This window comes from Herpailurus yagouaroundi, unplaced genomic scaffold, assembly GCF_014898765.1.
Source record: "Herpailurus yagouaroundi ecotype Mexico unplaced genomic scaffold, PumYag 142, whole genome shotgun sequence".
Classification (NCBI taxonomy): Eukaryota; Metazoa; Chordata; class Mammalia; order Carnivora; family Felidae; genus Herpailurus; species Herpailurus yagouaroundi.
In genome coordinates, this window is record NW_024412397.1 from 38,689,356 (window position 1) to 38,707,790 (window position 18,435).

General features: G+C 40.3%; 1 protein-coding gene across 36 annotated transcripts in view; it reads right to left on the bottom strand.

Annotated features, from left to right (window-relative positions):
* Positions 1-18,435, bottom strand: part of DTNA (dystrobrevin alpha) — a 355,193-nt gene that overhangs the window by 122,766 nt on the left and 213,992 nt on the right. For all 36 annotated transcript variants that reach the window (XR_005791653.1, XM_040479109.1, XM_040479098.1 and 33 more), the window contains one exon: positions 4,011-4,078. Coding sequence is in view for 35 of the 36 variants with exons in the window: in XM_040479109.1 (XP_040335043.1) it covers positions 4,011-4,077 (67 nt within the window). In the remaining variant the exon portion in view is untranslated. The remainder of the gene's footprint in view (positions 1-4,010; positions 4,079-18,435) is intronic.

The window sequence follows — 18,435 nt, forward strand, 5'->3', positions numbered from 1 at the left end:
TCAAGAACAAAGCTTTGGTATGATCTAGCTTCAGGGTGTCTGGGATCTGCTAAGAGACAGAAAAAGAGAACGGCAGTGGTCAAAAACAGCAGGAGACCAGACTTGGGTGGTGACATCAGAGAGTATTGCCAGGATGGTGACCTATGGCATTAACATCTTAAAGAGGCTGAAGAGCAAGAGAAATGAAGAAGCAAGTGGAAATAGTCCCTGTACCCACCATGGCCTATAGTGGTGTGTATGGTGGGCTCATAGCAGTGGGCTCATTCGTGTCGTTGTTTTCAATTTTTGAAATCAATTTTCCTAAAAGTCACAGTGTGCATTGCAAAATCATGCTGTAGGTTCCATTCCCATTAGCCACGTGCTGACTTGTAGTCCACTTCCTGAAGAACTATCTGCCTTTGAAGGATTCGGGTGTTTTCCAAGTACCTACACTTGCCTCCCTTTGATTTTCCATCCCTCCTCTGTGCAGAGGCCAGTGGTATCATTGTGATTTCTCCTCAGGCCTTTCCTTATCCTGTTAGATAGCCTTCCTTATTCTGAAGGAATGTCTTCCAATCACTCTCCTCTGATTAAAACCTACCTATCCTGTGCCCTGTAGGCTTTTAAACCAACATTTATTCAGCATCTAAAGAGAATAGATTTGAAGGTAAACGTCTATGGTTTACCTTCTTTAAGCTACCTTAGGAAGCATTCACAACAATGACTGACAAGGTCATAAGTAAGTGTCATATAAGGCCGAGTGATGTCCTGTGAGAGCAGAAAAACAGAGAAGGTGATTTAATTCCAAGAACAATTTATTCTGCTAAAAGCCAATCTGATAAACTTATTTGAGCTGATAAACTTATTTGATGGCTGAAAAGCCAAGGTGAGGATGACATTTACATTTAACTAGTCTTTTTAGTTTTAATCTAAGGTACCAAATAAACTGATAATTAGGGCATTATACTGAAGGGAATTTTTGGTTAAGGGCAACCTGTCTAGAATTTCTTTAATCGAAGTTGGTGGCCACAGAGTTAGTGTTTCGTTTTGCTTTTTTTTTTTTTTTTTTTTTTAAATATAAGGCTAGTCTTTTTTTGCTTATATGTGAGTCCACGCTATCCTTAATTTCATTTCTTTGCCATTTCTTTTTGCTTCTGAGGCCTGTGGTTATGAGCTCAGAGTAGATGTTTAATGCATATGTGCTGTAATCACCTGAATTTGCCTAAATTTCTTACCGGTTGTTCTTATCAATTATTGTTCTCTGTTCGCTATGTCCTTTGTTCTCTGGCCTTTGTAAGGCTAAGATGCCTTAACATTTCCCTGAGCCTGACTACATTTCCAGACAGGCTTCTTCCTGACTCTAAGCCTCTGAGCTCCTTTTCTTAGAGCATTTACTTTAGAAAACTTTTCATCGTAAATTCTCTGTCTGCCCCTTTGAGAAGTAATCTCCTAGCCTCTCAACAGTTTTACATCCCAGAAATATCTTTCTTAAGGACCTGGGAACCAAACCTTTGAAATGTAATCATTGGAGCAGATCTCCCAGTCTCTGTGGAGGGTAGAAGCTTAACTTCCTAATTGGGACAACTGGCAAACACAACTGATCACCTTCCCCACGAATAATCTTTAGGACTTTAGCAGTAGCTCGCTACTAGCTCACTCTGGCATTTAAAAACCCTCCTGCCTTCCAGGGAGTTGAGTTCAATCTCCCTTCTCTCCTGTGATAGTCTTGACTGCATTGCAATAGTCTTGAATTAAGTCTTCCCTGCCTTAACACCTTCACATGCAATTTTTCTTTGGCATTTGTAATTTCCGAAACAAAAATCTCTTTGGCACTTTCTTTTGCTGTTTAAAAAATAATTATTTCTAGAAAATACTCAGCTGACCAGATTTACAATTTCCTCCTTCTTTTTTAGCTCCCTCACAGATTCTTGGAGGAACTCACTTTCCAAGGCCTGAGGTCAGTCTTCCCTGTTAATAGCTTCCTTGTCTTTTTTTGCAGTCCCTCAGAGAGAGTTGCTGGGGTAACCCATATTATTTTTCAACTATTTCACACATTCTCAGTGAGATCACCTTTCTCTTTTGTATGACTATCTATCGAAATCAATTCTTCCCTTTGAAATCAGCCAGTTGTCTTATCTGGCAGAATCTTGCTGTGGACATGTCCTACTTAGTGTTGATCTAAATATAATGCTCACGAAAGCATTGTTAAGGTCAGATATGTTTACCTGTTTTTGGCCAACATCTGAGTCTATTATTTAGCATACTCAAGGAAAAAAGATACACCTTTGTGTGGCTTGCTTAACAATTCTGATCACTAATTAGGAGAACTCATAAAATGATTTAAGGGGTGCCTGGGTGGCTCAGTCAGTGAAGCACCTGACTCTTGGTTTTGGCTCAGGTCATGCGTTGAGCTCTGCGCTGACAGTGAGGAGTCTGCTTGGCATTCTCTTTCTGCCCCCCTCTCTCTCTGTCCGTGCCCCACTCACACTGTCTCTCTCAAAATAAATAAATAAACTTAAAAAATTAAAAAAAAACGATTTAATAAAGTGCACGATGCAGGACAACCTTGAGAAGTTTCTATGAAAACATAAAGTTACAATTTGGGAACGAATGCAGTTTTCCTGTCTCTCTCACTTGAAAAACTTAGAGCTTTTCTGTTTCTGTGGCTGCAAAACTTATGTCCATCATCCTTTGATTCAGACAACTTTAACACGGAAGACATTTGTGACATATGTATTTGTGCCAGGAATTGCCCCAGGTAGAATTGCCCCAGGAGGAACTGTGACAGGGGACTTAAACTTACATGAGTATTTACAAAAGCATCAAATAAGCACATTTTTTAGAATTCTTGCAGTGTGTTGGCTGGTACATCTTTAATGTAACAAGGATATTCAAAGCTTTCCTCCAAGGCTTTACCGGTTCGTTATGTTAAATTTTAATATAGTTTTCTTTTTCTGACAAACCACTGGCCCATAATGTATGTGGCTCTTGACTTTCAGTCTAAGAATCTATGGTGTGGAAGGACACCTGTGTTGCTTTGCATTTTGTGTAGATGAGCAGCAATAATTAGGTTCCTTCCTCTGTTAGATTTGCATCAACAAAGGTCACAACTCCAGGTGACCGGCCATGCCAGAAGTGAATATACAGGACCAAATATGGCCTAGGAAATTGGAAGGTCATGGCTGCAATTCTCTCAGGCACTTCAGACGTGTCTCTGAAAGTGGAAAAAAGCAAGGAGCATGATTGAGATTTCTCACATCAATTTTAATTTTCTTTCCTTTTTGTTAGTTCTGATGCGGTCTCGGTGCCTCCAGATTATTGGGAAATGATAAAGGAAAATATGAATCTTATTATCTGGGACTTTCCTTTATCTGCTCCCGACCCTCATTCTTGCCAAATCAGTTCCAATCTTCAGTGGAAACCTAATTTTGTCTAGAGCCTTCTCAGAGAGAAAGGCTTACAACTCATGTCTGCTCATCCTTATTCCCTGTGCAGGGAAGGAGAGATAAAAAGACAATAAGGGAATTGTACTTTTTTCTTTATAAAATGTAATTTGAGGTGGGTGCCCCCACCATGTCAAGTTCTCTTTTTTCCAACATGGACATGTGCTATCATATTGCAGTTAAGACGTTCAATAATTCGTTTCACGAATTATATCTAGTGCCTACAATATGCCAGATGCTGTGATAATGAGGGGGCATGAACACAGACTTTAAAATTTTGTGGACTGTATTAATGCCAACACTAAATAGTGGTTATCACGTGTCTGTGTGTGGGTATACACACGTTTGGCTCAATGAAACTTTTTCCTTCATAGAAAACATACACTCCAATAATACATTATGATGATTCACTGACTAGCTGACCTCTTACCTGATAGGAAGCAAAAATGCCTAAATGTACATTTTATACAAAGAATTTAGGGTTTTAAGGACAAGCACAAATGCCATAAGGATTAAATGGTTATTTCCAGTCTTTCTGTGAGGATTCAATGGAAACTACGTGGTGTTCCTTAAAAATTCCATACTTACTCATCTCTGCAAACAGCTGTCTTCTTTCTGCCATGGTATTTCCTCTTTTCCCACTATCTTCAATCATTCTATGAGACAAAATGGTTATAATGTTATTACCCTCCTGCTAATGAGGCAAACAACCATTTCTATGTAAACACACTTGCTATAGTTATGCCACACACACAAACTATTTAAAACTGTGTATTTAAAAAGTATAGCTTTACTTTCACTAATTTAAATTGCCACGCATATTTTTCCATACGCGATGTTGTTGTAATTGTTGGAAGGGTATAAAATTTTTATTTGCTAACATAAAAATAACCACAATAGCAGATGACCTTGTGCAAAACTGAATACAACCATCTGCCATCTGTTAGGTGACTCATTTCACATATAGTTTCTCTTTCAGTTTTGGGAATCCCTACGAAGAATATAGAACATAGATATTATGGATTCCATTCGACAAATGATGAGATTGAGAGTCTCAAAGTGAATGGCGCAGACATTTGGACTCCAGACCACTTTGCCTTCCGCCATATTCTGCAGGAGGTTGTCCCCATGCACCTCAAATCTCAGTTTACAAGGAGGTCATTTTCCAAATATTGATCTCTCATTTGAGTGTTTGGAACCTGCAACAGTTTTTCTGTACGTAATAATTTCATGCGAGGTGGTTAGGTTCACATCTCTCTACTTAACCATACCACTGCCTGCAGTAACCATTTAAAAAGTACTAGGAAAATGCCAACAGTTAAGACACACAATAAAAAAATATTTAAAAATTAAAATTTGACTTGAGGAAAAAAAAGATAATGAGAAAAGTTAATGGAAATGTTGTTTAGCCCAATAGACTTTAGAGGACTTTGGGCTAAATAGTAAAGGTTTTATAGGTTGGTGGAGTTGATTTTTTATTATACTGAAACTTTTAAAAACTAAAGTTTCCTCTCTCATACACTCAATGAATATACACAGATACTAACATGTTTTGATTCTCAGGCATGGTAAACAGAAGGCACAGCTGATCTGTTTGCCTCCCTTTAATGGACCCTGCTCTTTCTCTGTCTATGCTATTTTTTGGTTTGGATTTCTCTCTCTCTGTGCCTAGCTAATCTGCAATAACCCATCAGCTCTTGGTTTAGGTGGGTCTTCCTCTGAAATTCTTCCTAACTCTCTATGATTGGCTGGGTTTGGTGCCTTTCTCTGAACCTCCACAGCCTGCTTGCTATCCCTTTTTTCTCAATGCTGAAAATTCACTTGATAAATCTTTATTGAGTGCCTTCTATACTTCAGGAATCACATTAAGTTCTGGGTATACAGTGATCAAGTCAGACAGAGTTCCTGTCCCTCAAGTGTTTATACTCTAGTGGGGGGCGGGGATACAAAAGCATAGAAGCAATGAAACCACAAAGAAGTAATTATAGGCATAGAAGTGGATAGATAGGTGAGTGTGAGAGCCACTGACTACCTGAGGGTAAATTTAACAGAACTAGGTTGTAGAAGATGGCTCAAAAGATAATGGGGCTGTGCACAAATAACTCACCCGAGGGTAAAAGAAAATATTAGTGGTGACAACCAAAGTGATGTCAGTCAAACTGGTCAAACAGCTCACCAGCTGTTTCTATGATGGAAGGGTTATTTGCCTACTGCCAGGAAGGGAAAGAAGGACATGGAACAGCCTTGGTTTACAGAGTTAAGGGAGGAGCGTGCTCCCATTCATGATGGGTGATGATGTAACCGGGGTCTGGCCTAAATAATAATTGGAAAAGAGTGGAGTTATTAATGAAGTGTCTTCAATTTGGTAAAAATTCACTGCTGAACACAGGTACTTTCTTTTTATGATTTTAAATATGCAAGTATGGTGGATATATAGAGATCTGGAGAAAGACACACCCTTCCTGATTCATATAACCCCATCTCCTTTACTCCAGAGGAAGTGGGTAGATAATAATCTTACACTCACAAAATAGTCTGGACACAGCTTCCAATCTTTATTTCAAGATCTTAGAAGCCGAACCGGAGCAATAGAGAGACAGGGGATAGAACCAACGATACGTTCCTGCATCTGTCTGTATGTTGAAATGAGATGAAAAGAACCTTTAAAAATAAATCACAAAGAATGGCAGGCTGGAAAGTTCTGATGGAAAATATGGGGGAAAGGAAGACTAGGCACCAAACTCACAGTGCTTACTTCCTGAATCCCGCCATTGGTACTGTTTGCGACATCTCTTTCCTAATTAGCTTTTTGTGTCTCTCTGTAAGGCCTTTGAAGGCAGTAACTTCAAAAAATTATAAATCCTTCACAGTGCTTAGCAAAATCCAACCAGTAAATGATAGGTCCAGTTAGTATTTTTGAAAAAAAAAAAAAAAAAAAAAAAAGAATGGAACAAAAATAAATAGAGGAAAAACAGTAAGAGCTAAGTTTGCTCTCCATGAAACAGACCTTCACCTATATTTCCCAAAAGCGACTCACAGAAGAGTTCAGTTCAGATTACACTGGTTTCAGAAATTACTTGAAATGAGAGAAATTAATTTACATCTATTAGGACCTAGGGCCATACATTTTAAAGCAAAATCTTATCTGAGGAAATAGAAGTTGCAAATAGATGTAGACTACACTGGTGTCACCTTTTGGTCTGTTCATCATCATTCTGTGATTAATTAACTCATAAAAGAACCATCATTAGTTACATAATAGGAATTAATTCTCACTTGGAAGTAAAATGCTTACCCTATGAGGACAAGAAGCAGAAACTCAGTAGTGTGAAATAACGGAAAGTGTGGAATATAATTAAAAATGTAAAAAGAAAGTAACATCTCTCAATTGACCCCTAAAGTTTCCTGGGAAGCAGCACCATTAGATCAAATTGAGAATACACGCTTCCTACCCATTGACCACAGTCATCACGGGAACAAGGGGAGGCCTGCTAGTTTATAGCTTACAGGGATGCCACAGAGGGACTTATGGACAGTCAGCTTATGAATCAAATAGGCAAGGACCACCACCGTGCTCCTTAGTTTCCAATTTAACTCCGATCAGTGGGCCTTGAGATCCACAATGCTTGACTTTAGAAAGAAAGAAAAGCAAAACTTGCAGTAGGGGCAAGAGGAGGTGTTTTTACAGAGAGCTATCTTGCTTCGGCAATTGTCAGGAAGCTCAGCTTTTCATGAATTTAGTGTATCAACAGCTGCCCAAAGTCATATGGAGGAGATGAAGGGGAAAAGAACCCATCTGTGACAATACTAATGTCACAAGGTGTGTGGCTCACCAACATGCCTAATTTGGTGAGTTTCTGTTACTCCTTCATGTAGACAAGATGCTTGCAACCTTAGAATTTACCAGATTACATAAATGTCAAAACAGCAAAAGGAACTAACAGGTGATGAATAAGTGATGAGCCCCATTAAGACATTTCCTTTACTAAGGTTCAGTCCCATGAATTATACAGAGTATGTGTTGTTTTCACTTCTGAGAAGCTATCCATTTCATTTACTTAAGAAATATTTATAAGGTAGCTATAATTTGTCAGATACTCTGCTCGTTTCTCAAGATCCAAAGATGAATAAGACATGATCCTCGCTTTTTTTTTTTTTAATTTTTTTTCAACGTTTTTTATTTATTTTTGGGACAGAGAGAGACAGAACATGAACGGGGGAGGGGCAGAGAGAGAGGGAGACACAGAATCGGAAACAGGCTCCAGGCTCCGAGCCATCAGCCCAGAGCCCGACGCGGGGCTCGAACACACGGACCGCGAGATCGTGACCTGGCTGAAGTCGGACGCTTAACCGACTGCGCCACCCAGGCGCCCCTGATCCTCGCTTTTAAGAAGCTCACAGTTTAGAGGGAGAAACATTATTCCAAATGATAATTGTAATTTGGTGTCATATGTAAAATAATGAAAATATGTATTACTAAATATAGTAGTTTATTTCTGGGAAATCTGAAGGAAGCATCCAAGGGTGACTCTGGAACAGAGTTTTAAAGGAAAATCAAGAAGTTTCCAGATAGAAATAAGTGGAGAAAGGGTAATCAGAGTCAGAGGCAATCAGGGGGAAAAAAAAACCACGGAGCTCTAACAAGAGTACAGTGTGTGAGAACTGGGAAGAATTCAGTATTGGTGAGTGCAAGTGTGAGGAGAGACGCCAGAATGGGCATCAGATTAGAAGGTCTATTCTTCATGTCTAGACAGAGCAGGGCTTTCCTGTAGAAGACTGGATGCTACCCAAGGTTAAGTAGGGAACTGATGTGTACACATTTAGATTGTGGCAAGATGACTCCAGCGTACCGAGCGGAGGAAAGATCAGTTAGGTAGGGGGGCTAAGAATGGGAGCGCACGATTAAGGGAAGAGTCCAGTTCACGGGATGCTTGCGTGATTCGGGAGCAAGGATATGACGTCTTCCGCTCAAGGACTGATTTGAGCGTCAGGGCAGATGCAATGGGGCTTAGTGATTTGCAGTCCACATGAAGAACAGTGGAGGACAGGAGCTCAGCCTTTGCTCCCCCACCCCACTTCACACATTCGAGGAAACAATCTGCAACAGCAATGACTTCACAGAAAGGGAGTTCGCCAACTCACCCTCTTCCAGCATTGCCAACAAAAGGGGGCTGCAAAACCAGACAGGGAGGGCTCCGGCTCTCTGCCCCTCTTTCTGGGGGAGGGATGAAATAACAGTAGAAGAGGTGGGAGCCAGCAAGAAGCAAAGAATAAATCACAATACAGGGCACGGTGTTAGAAGACACGTGAGTTACATCTTGGCATCGTGGGAATAAGTTCACATTGAAGTATCACATCCTTGGGTTGCTTCCTTCATGACACTTCTTTAATCCAACATCGCCCATACCAAACACACTATTACACATGACAGAAGTTTCAAATGTAAAATCTTAAACTGGTGGTGTCTTACATTTGTATAACTTTCTAAAGATTATAAAATGTTTCTCCCTATAACCTTGTGCGGAGCTTGGGGATATATTATTATTCCCAAGTTACAGCTGAAGAACTTGAGACCCAGGCAGGTAAAAAGTGGTTTTTTTTTTTCTGGCAGGGGAAGAAAACTAATCCATTTTTTTCTTGCTTTTAAGTTTTAAATCCCTAACCTAGTATGAATTCCAATCACCAGTACTCTTTCTCCAGCTGCCACTGTTCAATACAAATTAAGACTTCCTGACACTGGTAAACTGAAAATAAGTTGATAGAACTTGGGGATTAAGAGGCCAAAAGGAGATGGAGGGGAGAGGCCCACGGCTCTCTCGAACTTCAGGAGAAATTCATGCCTTTGCGTGCTACTCCCTAACGGAATCCTCCTATTCTAAAACATCGTCATACCGGAAATAATCATGGAGATGGAAATGAATCCCAGCGTCCAGATTGATGTAAACCCAGACACATATAAATGCACCACGTCACCCACAGGTTCACTCTCTCACGTTTTAAATCCACAAAGGCCGATGATGTTTTTAGAAACGTCTGGCTCTGCTTTGTCTCTGCTCCACTAGAGCAAACACTGAAGACGTGCAGACCTTGTGTTTAGTATGACGAGACTGTTTCCATGCTTTATTTTCCTCTGCTTTGCTCCAGGTGGATGGCAGGAGGGCGCTGGGTTCAGCAATCACCACCCGCTGCAATCCCTGAAGTTAATAACTGCAGTGAAGGCCATTTCAAGCTCCTTTCCTCCTCTAATTGATTTATTGGTGGCATATAAATGCCTGTTTCCATTTCTGTTAATGAAAGAGGCCTCTGATATGACTTTCGCAGATTTACATTCTCGTCCTAATCTTTGGCAATATAATAAAAAAAGTATTCAGAGCTCCTTCCTGAGGCAAAGTATAATTGCACTTGCTTTTACTTCCCAGTCCTTTATCAAGATGAGCCCCTGAAAGTAGGGAAATGCTGTTACTAAAATAAATGGCTATAATGGGTTTCAGATTTCTTTTACTTTGACTGTCATCTTTTGGAACTTGGGTTTTGTGTTTGCGGGGTGCTAGGTATGAGCTCACTATTTTAGTATAAGCACCAGCTGGATGCGTTATCAGGTATTTGATCTCTCTTCAAAATTACCCACTTTCAGAGTTCTCAGCTGTGGCTGCCCATCACATTAGCCTGGGGACCTTGTAAAAATGCAAATATCCAGACCTACCAAAAATCTGGGGTTGGAGCCCAGTGTTTATGTTTTTAAAAGCACTATAGGTGCTCCTGATACACAGCCAGGTTTGAGCTAGAAATAGCATACCAGTTGAGGGGCGCCTGGGTGGCTCAGTCGGTTGAGTGTCCGACTCTTGGTTTCAGCTCAGGTGGAGATCTCGGGGGTTTTGTGAAATCGAGCCCCGCATCAGGCTATGCGCTGACCATATGGAGCCTGCTTGGGATTTTCCCTCTCTCTCTCTGCTCCTCCCCCCTGCTCATGCTCTCTCTCTCAAAATAAATAAATAAATTAAAAATAAATAAATAAATTAAAAATAAATAAATAAATAAATAAATAAATAAATAAATAAATAAATAAAAATAATGTTATGTTAAATAATGTTAAATAAATAAATAAAAATAATGTTATGTTAAATAAATAATGTTAAATAAGTAAATAAAATAAATAAATAAATAAATAAATAAATAAAATAATGTTATGCTATTTGCATAACATTAGGTTGGAGTTCTTCCGTTGCTTTGTAATATGTTTCTCCTGTTTGTAAGACTCACTTTAAACTGTACTTTGAGCCCAGGGAGAAGAGAATTAATTCTTTGGGGAATGTAAATATACATGAACATTTACGTACAATGATATGGGTACCTAATGAGGCAAACTTTAAGAAATAGAAGAATGCCATTAAAAAGTAGAGAAAACCATTTTTATTCTGGAAAGAACTACTCTCAGCAGTACTGTCAAGTCAGGAAGGGACCTGCTGTTCTGGGGGAAGCGTGTACCAGACGTTTAAGGACATTTGGTTTTGTTTGGTTTTGTTTGCTTTCGTTCGGCTTGGGAAGAGTCTAGGACTCCTGCTCATTAGCAGCCGCGATCACCCGCACCTCCCCCTTCTTATTAGCAAGGGCTTGAAGATTGCGGAGAAAAGCTGGGAGCAACCTGGAAAGGGTAAAGAGGAGCCTTTTGGAAGGATGATGATCAAAATATGAACTCTGTAATGTGGGGATTGAAGTTATTAGGGTGCTTCTGAAGAACTGGAGAGCCCCGTCTAGGAGCTCCATTAATAAGACCTCTCTTCATTTAAAAGGACCTCTCCTGGGCTGTCTGGGTGGCTCAGTCAGTTAAGCAGCCGACTTAGGCTCAGGTCACGATCTTGTGGTTCATGAGTTTGAGCCTTGTGTCGGGCTCTCTGATGTCAGTGAGGAGCCCGCTTTGGATCCTCTGTCTCCCCTACTCTCATCCCCACTTGGGCACATTCTTTCTCCCTCTCAAAAGTAAATAAACATTAAAAAAGAAAGGACCTCTCGAAAGGGAAAAAGACTATATGAGGGGGGCTGTCTATACTGATGCTTCCAACACTGCATCAGGACCTAAGATTTTTCAGAGAACCACCTTTTTTATTCAATATGATGTGACGTTGAGACAATTGTGTGTGCCTGCATGTGTGTGTGTGCGTGTGTGCATCTATATTTCTCAAGAGGTATGTTATGTGTATAGGCCACTTGGTCAGGGTGGAGCTATGGTTGTCTCTGACCCTGGAGAGAGAGGTTTCTTTGTCCCCCTACTGGGATTGCTGAATTCTTAACTTCTGGGGGGTGGGTTTTAGGAAATGACTACCTTCTACTCATTTTGGAACTTCTCGATCCAGTGTAAGATGTCACTGTTCATGAACACAGGCCCGTTTCTTTTTCCTACGTATCTAATATATGAAAACAAAGCAATGAAAAGTTCCCCCCCAGAAGTAGAAGACTATTTTTCGTTAATCTTGTAATAGGAAAACCCTATTTTATAACTACATTTTGTGCCCCACTTATTATAGTGAGATTACACTGTATATATACATAGACACTTATAAAAGTGAAATCTTTTGAAAAACTTTAAGATTGTAATTCCAAGTTTTGTTCAAGTGACTGAGTTAACTTCACCATCTCAATAAAGAGGCTCCAAAATGACAGAATGTATTAGCTGATTAAGGAGTGCAACGTTGTCCAGTCCCTAGTTTAAGGTTTAGATCCTTTTAATGATTTGATAAAAGGACCCTTGCCCCACCAAAATGTTATGTACGTACACGAATATACAAATAAAGGAATTAAAAGTTGCTTACGTGGGCAGGTTTAGAGAAGAAGGCCAGGAGTTGGTGAGGATCAAAGGTAGCTTTGTTTTATAGGGAGTACCAACTGTTAGTGAAAGGGAACAGCCAGTCACAGTAGGCGATCTGCAAAGCAACTGCCCAGAGAGAGGGCAAGAAGGCTCGTGGGGGGCCTCTTGAGGTCAGGCAAACAGGAAAGATATCGAGCAGAAGGCAGTGATGGGCTTCTCACGTGGTAGCAGCCTGCACGCCTGGGTGTACACACTTACTCTTCGTGTGTCAGGCAGAAACTCGCATCTGAGAAACCCAAAGTGCTTTAGGACATTATGGCGTGACTCTTGGTGCTTAAAAGGATTCTAACTCATCTTTGTTTTGAAAGAAATTAAAAACGAGTAGTAGAAAGTTGATAGGTTCCCCCTTGTCCAATTCTAACGCGCTAGGGGAAAAAAACTGAAGCACCTACTGACGATGGGTCGGTTGTTATCTGGATTTCTAGGACTCACTTCCAGGAGAAGAACTGGGAGAAGCAAAGTGAGAATAAGTGTAGGACATGGCATTGAGCATGGAGATATAGGCCAGGGAGGCTTGTGTGCTTTAAAATGTCCTTTTTTAGATTTTTTAGGGTTAGGGAGTGCTACGTGTGGAGGAGAGGTAGAAAAGACAGAGTCAGATAAGGAAATTGTTTTCTGCAACAGGACAAGAAAATCAAACTTTCTCTGGGAGAAGAAATGGTAGTAACAAGAATAATTGCCACAACACTACTTAACACCATTACCATTTTACAAAAAGGCTTGCCCTGTCCCAGCATTATGTAGGTCTTTCCTCATTATGTTCTTAAAAGAACAGCATTGATATTGTTATTCCCCATTTACCGATGTGGACACTGAACTTCAGAGAAACTAAGTAATTGTCCAACTGTCCAAACCAGGTATGTCTGACTACAGAGCCCACCAGGCTTCTTAAGAAAGACCAAAATGGCATTGTATGAAGTAAGACTCAAGCAAACTTCTCCTTTTTTCCTGGGGATGGTGTTGATGGGACATTCCCACACATACACACACTGAACTAGGCTGAAGCATCGCTGAAGACGCACATGAGCGGATGCCAAGGGGAGCTGGGCAGCATGGAGTTAAGGGGCTGCTCAATACCACGATTTCGTGAAGGAAACAGACCTACAAGTCATAAAGCTCGTGGGTTTTCTGCATTCCCTTTCATGTCCTTCTACTTCTCCTCTATTCCCTCTTTCTTGGATCCAGCCTCCTCGTCTTGCCCTTTTCTTTTCCTTTCCTTAACTCTGTCCCTTTATCCACTTCCTTCATTTCTATGTATCTTAGGGGATCTGACTCAAACCAACAAAGTAGAGAAGCTTGAGAAAGAAAGACCAAGCAAGTATAGTGGGAAAAGAGAAAAAAGAATGTTATATGGTGGGTAAGTTCTGCAGATCTGATGTGCAGCATGGTGACCGTGGTAAGTAATGATGTATTTTAGGCTTGGACTTTGCTAAGAGGGTAAATCTTAAGCTTTCTCATAAAAAATAAAAAGTAACTACTTGACATGATGCGTGTGTTAATTAACTTGCTTGTGGGAGTCATTTCAAAATGTACAGGTATATCAAATCATGTTGTACACTTCACATATATTACAGTTTTATTTGTCAATTACACCTCAATAAAGCTGGGGAAATTAAGTTTATGCCCTTAAAATGCAAATTTCCCTGGGAGAATCAGGAAGTTCACCTTAGTGTAATTAATTTGGTTGGTTTCCCCTAATATCTGGCTGAAACAAACTCACTGAGGACACAGCACTTTTGATTGACCGGGAAAAAGAAATAACAACTCTCGGGTGCTTTCTGGGAAGGTCAGGTTTGAATGATATGCTCCAGAAGCCACATGAGGAAATTGTCTTTTGAGATAAAGATGATGGGAGGGCAAATGGAAGGGGAGGGCTAAGATAGGCAGGTGGGAGGATGTCAGTGTGGCCATTACTATCTTTTTACAGATTCAGAACCAGTAACAAAGCGTGAAAAGAACACAGGGTTCCGATTACAGTCCACGAAGGATATGAAAAGATGAGAGTGTCTGCTAAATTATTTTTAAACCCCCTTCCTCCTTACTAATTCTTCTGTACATCTCTCAAAATGTATCCGTGCCAGAACAAATAATATTTAAAGGGCAAATCTTACATTAACAAATTTTCAGTCTAGTAAAATTAGTGTCCGTAAAAAGGAGAATGGAGGCCAACCCAGAGTTAAATATTAAATAAATTCGTATCATGATATTCTTTCCTTTGTCTCCTCAAATTCTCTCAGTGTAGAATATCTCAGGCTGATACAATATAAAACAGCCCAGAAAATGGCATTGACATTGTAGGGACTCTGATGATTGCTATCCAGTAAAATCACAGCCAAGTATATGGGGTTAATATATGCACATGCCAAAATTAAATAGGCCACAAAGAAAAGAAACAGGCCGACTGGATGAGCTGCCAGAAGTTATGGCTGCAAGATCCCCGGCAGTAAACAATGGCATTCTGCACACCAAGGTCCTTTCCCTGAGACGAAGGCTGACTGGCATGACAGGAGTACAGAATGGAAAGAGAAGAAACAGAGGCAGCCCTTATTTCTTGCCTCTGGGTCTGTTTCTATGAATTATGAGCCTCTTAGTTACGTCCCTTCCTTTGAAGAGAACTTGTCTGAAATTAAGGAACGACTGGAAGAAATCTCTGTTTTTTGAGAGAACCATGGCTCTAAGTTGGTGGCTGCCAAGAATTTTAGTGGGGAGGAATAGCTGGTGGGAAGGCGCCTTCTTTTTCAGTCCTGAATCACACAGGCCCTCTGGATCATTCTGTTGAGGTTGAGGCATGAATGCCTGGGTTATGTAGCAGGAAGGGACTAGGAGATTCATTCGCTGAGAATGATAACAATAATAGTTAACATGTATTAAATGCTTACGATGCGCGGTAGGCTCTGAATTATAAGCATTTCACACGCATTATCCTATGTATTTCTTACCCTAATTCTGAGATAGCTCATATTATACTACCCTGTTTTGTGGAGGAGAAAACCAAGGCTGAAGAGGTACACAGAATAATGGCCTCCCAAGAATGCACACATCCGAATCTCCAGGATTTGTGATTATGTTTCCTGACACGGCAAAAAGGACTTTTGCAGATGTGATTACATTAAGCATTTTGAGATGGGGAGAGTATCCTGGCTTAGGTGGGTGGGTCCAATGTAATTATGAGTCCTTCTGAAGGAAAGAGATACGTTGAGAATGGAGGTAGGACCCACAAGCCAAGGAATGCAGGTGGCCCCTGGAAGCTGGAAAAGGAAAGAAAATGAACTCTCCTCTAGAACTTACAGAATGAAAGCAACCTTGCCAATACCCCGATTTTAGCACAGTCAGACCCATGCTGGACTTCTGGGCCTCCAGAACTGAAAGGTAATACATTGGTGTTGTTTTAAACCCCTAAATGTGTGATAATTTGTTACAGCAGCAATAGGACACTCATACAGCTTGAAAGATTAAGGAACTCCCTCCAAATCACATTGTTGGTAGCCACAGAACCAGGACTGGCACTTTACAAGTCTCTCCAGAGGCTCTCTACGTAACCAATTATGCTGCGCGACCAAGCTATGCCTCCTTAGGCTCTGCAAGCTCCCAAATACCATTCATTCACTTATGGAGACCTCCTGTGTCACTTCTTAATGTCCATGAGCTTATCTAATCCTCAGATCTGGAGGCGTTATCATTTCTATTTTACAGATGAGAAAAGTGAGGCTGCAAGATTTCTTAAGAGCTAAAATGTACACCTAGGTCAGTCTACCGGACTTTCATCCCAGGTGTTTTAGCTTCTTCACCCAACTGCCATATACATTTGACCAACATTTAGTTGGCATCTGTTAAACACCAGCGTGAAATATAAACTTGACTTTGAGCACAGTGTCCCTCAGTAATTTTTGAACGAATCTAGATGGTTCTATAGGAGTAAATATATCAACTACGATCTAGGAATATTCCACCCCAGAGGGCAGGTGGCAGAATCTTTGGACACAAAGTTATCACTGACACAAGCCCTTTCAATCTCAGCAGCTTAATGATTAGAATTAATTAGGCTACACTCTGATCCTATCTATATCAACACATTTAATTAGCTCTGACTGATTAATTAATACGGCCAAATTTAATAGAGGTAAATCTAGTAAAGAATATTTTCAGATTATTCAGATATGAGATCACATATCTGACTATCACAATAGATGAATCATTTGGAACCCCAATCTACCACATACCAAAAATCATCTGGATGGAAGAATACACTGTTTCTAATAGATACAATATTCTGAAACCTAGAAGTTGCTAGCTAACCAAAGGGTCTGGAAATGAGGTGCCTGCTGCAGGGAACTTTATGATCTCCAAAAGCCTTTCCCATGATCAATTACATTAACTCAATTAAAAGATCACATCCTTTTATTATGTTATGTTACTTTTACCATAATATAAAGGACAAAGTGATATACAATATGATTATGTAGAAAACGGATCTGCCTAGAGAACCAGAAAACAAAGCTAATTATTGAATCATAATCTCCCAAGTTAACTGGTAAATGGAACAAATAAAACATACACATGCACACACAAATGTGTTTCTCTGATTCAGTGGTCCCCACACTTCAAACTACCCCACTTCCACAGACACGCCTCTAGAAACTCACAGGGATGCAAAGTAAGAGCTGTAGCACCTGAACACAACATTTTTAGCCAATGCGGACATGCTTTTGAGATTGTAAAAGTCATCCTTTTCATGCATCACTCTGTGTCTGCTCTGGGAATCTGTGAATACTGAAAGCAAGTGTTCCAGATTCACGCTTCAGTGTCTGCATTTATGGAAACAAGTGTCCCTGGACCTCGTGAGAACATAACAAAGGGTATTAAGGCTCAGCACCCAGACTGAACGAGCAGTTCCTTTTTAAATACAGGCTTTTGCGGAGGGACACTCAAGCCATTTCCTGCCGCTGCTGGCCACACAGACTAAGCGCCCACCATTTCACTGTCATTTAATGCACCGGAGCAGTGATGCATTTAATAGCACGTTAGTGACTTCAAAGACTTAATGAGTCTAAACTACTACCTGGAAATGATTAGGTACTGAGAGAAATAACTACTGAAAAACTGTTCTCTAAAAGCTCCAAAAAACTGTCGAAAGGGATTCTGGGACTTCGGCGGTTTGCTGTACGTGACCAAGAGTATCCTTTGAGCTCGCATAGTGGAGACATCCATCAGAGAGGCTCCTTTCCAGCCGTGAGCTGTCGTATTATCAGGCTTGAACATGAATCAGTCTTGTCTCTTACACAGTTACATCAAGTCAAGGCATTTCAAATAAAATACAGAGCTGGCATAACATTTCAGAGGCAATAAAAAAAAGGTTTATCAATAAAGGAGTCAGACCAAGAAGCTCCTCATCATTATCTCCCCATTTGTAATATGTCTGTAATACTGTTTTCGAACTCCCTGGTGTCACTTGGTGAGAACAAAGACACTCAGAAATCAAGTGATAGGTTTAGGGCTGCACAATGAAGTAGCAAAACCAAAAATTTTAAATTCTTGGGTCCTGGTTCGAGATGCTTTTCAGTATATAACATTGTATAATACTGCCTTCCTGAGTCAATGACACTTTTCCTCTTTTCTGATTTACAGATCTATTTCTTGGAGCCAGTGCCTCTCGTGTCAAACGCTCTGGAGAACTTTTATCAATAAATGAGTATGGGGTGTTAGGGATGGGTGTGGGGGGCTAAAGAATGAGACCCTTGGAGTTCACAAGTGATTGTTATAATCATAAGGGCCTGCAGGAGTCTTTTCAAGAGAGCAAGTCATTGCCCTGTGGACCCATATGCCTGAAAATGTTTTAAACTTGAGTTATTGTTCTTCAAGGTCCATTAATAGTCTGCAAAGCAGCCAAGCTAATGAGACCTTGAAATGACGGTTTTTTAAAGTCTGGAGTGCCTTTGTTCATCCAAACTCTAGCATTATGCCAATGTTTCATGGAGGTGTTAGGGGGAAGACTAGTTGTGATAGTCAAAATAGAAACAGACTAAACCTCTCACCTCCAAGCAAAAAGAAAAAAAAAATGATGGTCATTTTTAGTTTTTAAATATGTCCCTTAACAGTATGACCGGTGTGCTTATTTTTAATATAGAGCCTGCTTATATCCTAATCACACAG